Genomic DNA, 4,479 nt, shown 5'->3' with positions numbered 1-4,479 from the left:
CCAGCAAAGGGGCACTTACTCTCATCTCCCAGGAGGTCACCAAGGACATCATCGATGGAACCTGGAACAGAAAAGGGGCCACTGTGACTTCAGGAGGAAAGAATGGTCCTTAGGGCCTCATGTCTTGCGACCTCATCCGGGACCTCAGAGCCCTCAGAGGTTGGGACTTAGGCTTGGCTCTCTCTTCACTGGCCATGAGATGTTTTCTAACTCCTGGCAACAAGTCACAATGCTTTGTTGAAAGACCCCAGGGTGGAATTTGAAAATAACTTTCTCAAAGGATGATGGTGAAGATTTTTCAGTAGAACCTACATGCTACATGACACACTGGCCAACAAGCCAGTCTTCCAGACTCTGAACAAAGCCCAGATGCTTCTTTGGGAAAAGCGTTCAGGATTTCTAGGCACATATACAAGCTTCTTTCATACCAACAGTCTCCTTGTCCCCTTCCGGCTGAGCGCCCGCCCCTGCCAAGCTGGTTTGAAGACACACCACCTTGGCCACCTTCCGATGCAGCATGTAGGGGAAACCCAGGTGTGAGTACCGAATTAGTTCTCAGCTCAAGCTCAAGTGCCTTTACCACCCTTAACCCCAACGGTATACTTCTAGATACAAATACTTCAACAAGAAGGATTTTTGTCCCCCAAGTTCCATCTGTTGTTTATTTCTGAATTACTCCAAGGGCCAATGAGGCAGCATAAGGAATTCCCTAGGAAAACCAAAGCTGCCTATGGGATTATGGGGAAATCAGCAAGACTCACACTGAGAACATTCAGACAGACACGTCTAAGTTATGTGTGGACCCAAAGTGGGGGAATTATTTTTGGCGTAAGGGTGGTGTTCCATCTCCACTCACCTTTCAATCCCTTCTTGGTTTTTGGTGCCTAAAATGGGAAAAACAAATCACATTAACAAGATGAGACAGTGAACGTGTACTGAAACCAACAATGCAGAATGAACTGTTTTGCCTTTTGCCAAGTCACCAGAGGAAAAGGTGCACCAATGGCATTTATAGACAGAGGCCCTTTATGGTTTTCTGAGTTTTGAGAATAGACTCATTCAGAGCATGAAAAGGGCCCCCACTAACCAGCAGTGGACACCACTGTGGGTGCCATCCGGTGGGCAGAAGTCTCTCCTTTTCCCTCAGATTTCCAGACGCCACACGCAAACCCTCCCAGCCAGCCAGGATGTAAAGTTTTCCTCTATTCCATGTCCTGACTCTTCAGGATAAGTGACAGACATGTAAGGATGCTTTCAGATGAACATTCAGAGGCTCAAAAAAGATGCTTGCTTACTGTTTAATAAGAAGTTTTTTTTTTTTTTTTCCGGCCGTGTCACATGACACGCAGGATCTTAGTTCCCTGGACCAGGGATCAAACCCACGCCCCCTGCATTGGAAGCGTGGAGTCTTAACCACTGGACCGCCAGGGAAGTCCCATTAATAAGTTTGATATCAATGCTCCTAACCATCACTCTTCTTTGGGGCCACCCAGCCCCCAAAGTACTTCATGCAGTTAAGATCTTAGAGGTGGGAGTAGGGGTGAGGGCAGGCTCCCATTTCCACACACCTACTCTGCATTCTGCCTACCATCTCAAGGCTCTGGGGGCTGCCTGCAGCTCCTTCACAGCGCTGTCCAGCTCATTTGAACTCTGCCCATCAGGCTCATCCTCCCTAATGAAGAAAATTAAAGTGGCTGCTTAAAAATTATTTGGATTTAACAGTGGTTGAGTCCAAGGTTGATCAAGCCTTCTCTCACTTTACCCATTCAAGAGATCAAAACATTTCCATCAATGAAAAATTCCTTGTAGGGCTTCCCTGGTGGCGCAGTGGTTAAGAATCCACCTGCCAATGCAGGGGACACGGGTTCGAGCCCTGGTCCGGGAAAATCCCACATGCCGTGGGGCAACTAAGCCTGTGAGCCACAACTACTGAGCCTGCGCTCTAGAACCTCCGAGCCACAACTACTGAGCCCGCGTGCCACAACTACTGAAGCCCATGCACCTAGAGCCCGTGCTCCACAAGAAAAGCCACCGCAATGAGAAGCCCGCGCACCGCAACGAAGAGTAGCCCCCGCTCGCCGCAACTAGAGAAAGCCCGCATGCAGCAACGAAGACCCAACGCAGCCAAAAATAAATTTAAAAATTCCTTGTAGGGTGAGCAATTCAGATGAGAAGCGAAGTGTTCTGGGTAACTCTTCTCTTTTCTTCTCTTCTTTTCAATATTTATTTATCTGGCTGCACCGGGTCTTAGTTGCAGCATGTGGGAACTCTTAGTTGCGGTATGTGGGATCTAGTTCCCTGACCAGGGATCGAACCCAGGCCCCCTCCATCGGAAGCGCAGAGCCTTAGCCTCTGGACCACCAGGGAAGTCCCCCTGGTAACTTTTCGAGGCCTGGAGATTATTCGAAAAAAGTGCAGTGGTCCTCATCCCTTACTCTGAAAGAGAATGCGGAAAATGGCAGGTACCCATCTCAGAAAGGAGGTGGGTGCCTAGCACTAAGGCCAATACACCTTCCCAGGCAACACCCTGACTACTTTCCTGGCAGCGTTCAGAGCAAAGAGCGGCTGCAAATGCTGGTTACTCCTTGATAGCATTTTCACTGTCGGTGGAAAAATTTCCCTTCACACTAACTGTAAATCCGACTCACTCCATTAATAGAGAACTGTTTTCCCCAGAATTATCATTCTCTCCCACCTCCTCCTCAACGTTGCCAAAACTGACCTTTGGCACAGCTTGGAAGAAAGGAGTGGGAGGTGGGCCTCTCTAGTTCTCTGGTGTCGGCCTGTCCTGTTATTAGAATGCAAAGTTTATGTGAGGTTACTGTATAGGGGCCACTCTGAATGGTTGTGTTTCTCTTTCTCAGTAAGGCAATGTTCACGGCCTACAAGTCTCAACACGTTTTGTCTCTTATCACATCCAGGGGCGTCTGCCATCTCCTAGCGATGCTCTCCCAGCCTCCCAGACCGTGGGAATTTCTAAGGGAGCATTACAAAGGCCTCGGGGCCACAAAGACCATCGCGTCATTGCATCTGCTCAGCCAACTTCGTGCCAGGCGTTTTAAGATCCCGAGGGCGCCCCTTAGTTAGCGCCCTCCCGGAATCACCCCCTCGGTCTCGAGACTCCCCGCCCCTCCATGCACCACCCCCCTCCGCGCGCCCAGCCCGTCTCGATCCCGAGCGCAACCTACGATCCTTCCAGCCCCTGAAATCCCCCCCGTTACGCGCCATTCCCCTTGGAGGCGCAGCCGCTTGGACGTGTCCCAGACATATCCGCTGCTCCAGGCTCCACTCGAGCCCAGCTCAATCAGGCCTCCCGCTTCGGAGCCTCTAGATCGCCAATCTCTCAGTCGCCCGGCCTCCGGAAGCAAGGCAAGGCGCGAAGCATTCTGGAGGTTGTAGTCCTAGGCCCGCTCACCTGCCAGAGCCAAGGGAACCTGGGGCACCGAGATGAACTACATTTCCCAGGGTGGCTCGCCGCGGCCGTTAGTTGGCGCCCGGCCTCTTGTTTGCGGCTTGACGCGTTGCTAGGAGCTGCCTGAACGCTCCTTTGCGAAGCGGTCGCTACCGGGATCCAAGGCCGGTGAGCTTCTTCCTCCCGGTTTCCTTGGGGAACTGCCGGGGGCCTGGGCTCCACGACCGAACACTTCCAGGGACTTCCCTGGGGGTCCAGTGGTTAGGACTCTGCGCTTCCACTGCAGGGGGCATGGGTTCGATCCCTGGTCGGGGAACTAGCATCCCCCTTGCGCACGGAAATCAATTTTTTCCATCTCTCTTCTGAGCGCTGACTTGCGGAGAGGTGGAGGGCGTGAGAAATGTGTCAAGAGTGGAAGACGGACGTGGTGAAACTATAAATCTGCATTTATTCCACACCCCAAAGCTTAGGAAAGTAGCTGTGACCTTCCTGTTCAATTATGAAACTCAAAGCTGGGAAGCCAGAATGAAACCCAACACCATCACCTAATAAAGACACTTTTTGTGTTGATTACAGATTTTATTAAGGGTTTTTCAGTTTTACAAAAGAAGGAGAGGTTAGTGGTTTGGCTTATTCGCAGGCCCAGCAAAGCTGGTGGGTCACTGCTGTCCAACCATGATTCTCACGCTTTGGACCCCCCGCGCTTCCTTGGTACCCCCACCCTCACTGACACGTCCTGCCAGGGATGGGTAACAATACATGCTAAATGCATCTCGTCAGCTAGGAACCAAACTCAAACCACAACAGTTAAAGGGGAAAAAGGTAGCAAAGTAATTACACATTCCAAAAGATACAAGTCATTTCCTCAAATCCACAGCAATTGGAAATAAAATGGTGTTTACAAAGTAGCAATCATCAGTTGGAATATTATGCGTAAGATCACATATTTGTTACCTCATCTGTGAAACAGTTGACAGTAATGTGGCAAAACAATTTATTTTGGTTCAGAATTCTTTTTATAAATTAAAAAATTTATTATTATTTTTCAGTTATTTTTGGCTGTATTG

The 4,479-nt window shown here is 49.9% G+C and overlaps 1 protein-coding gene across 7 annotated transcripts in view; it reads right to left on the bottom strand.

Moving 5' to 3' along the window:
* The window catches only part of FBF1 (Fas binding factor 1), a 22,189-nt gene extending 18,758 nt beyond the window's left edge, over positions 1-3,431 (bottom strand). For 4 of the 7 annotated variants that reach the window (XM_029212430.1, XM_029212434.1, XM_029212435.1 and 1 more), the window contains exons 1-5: positions 3,189-3,339; positions 2,723-2,788; positions 1,589-1,672; positions 857-884; positions 20-61 (exon numbers count right to left, since the gene is read on the bottom strand). In XM_029212430.1, the coding sequence (XP_029068263.1) occupies positions 20-61; positions 857-884; positions 1,589-1,591 (73 nt within the window). In that variant the 5' untranslated portion in view covers positions 1,592-1,672; positions 2,723-2,788; positions 3,189-3,339. Of the gene's footprint in view, positions 1-19; positions 62-856; positions 885-1,588; positions 1,673-2,722; positions 3,078-3,188; positions 3,340-3,415 lie in introns of those variants that run through there. The other 3 variants (XM_029212432.1, XM_029212433.1, XM_029212431.1) reach the window with 3 other exon arrangements.
* Positions 3,432-4,479: the final 1,048 nt, after the last annotated feature.

Source organism: Monodon monoceros, unplaced genomic scaffold, assembly GCF_005190385.1.
Source record: "Monodon monoceros isolate NGI ecotype Baffin Bay Population unplaced genomic scaffold, NGI_Narwhal_1 Super_Scaffold_9, whole genome shotgun sequence".
Lineage (NCBI taxonomy): Eukaryota > Metazoa > Chordata > Mammalia > Artiodactyla > Monodontidae > Monodon > Monodon monoceros.
This window is presented reverse-complemented; position numbering and strand designations above follow the sequence as displayed.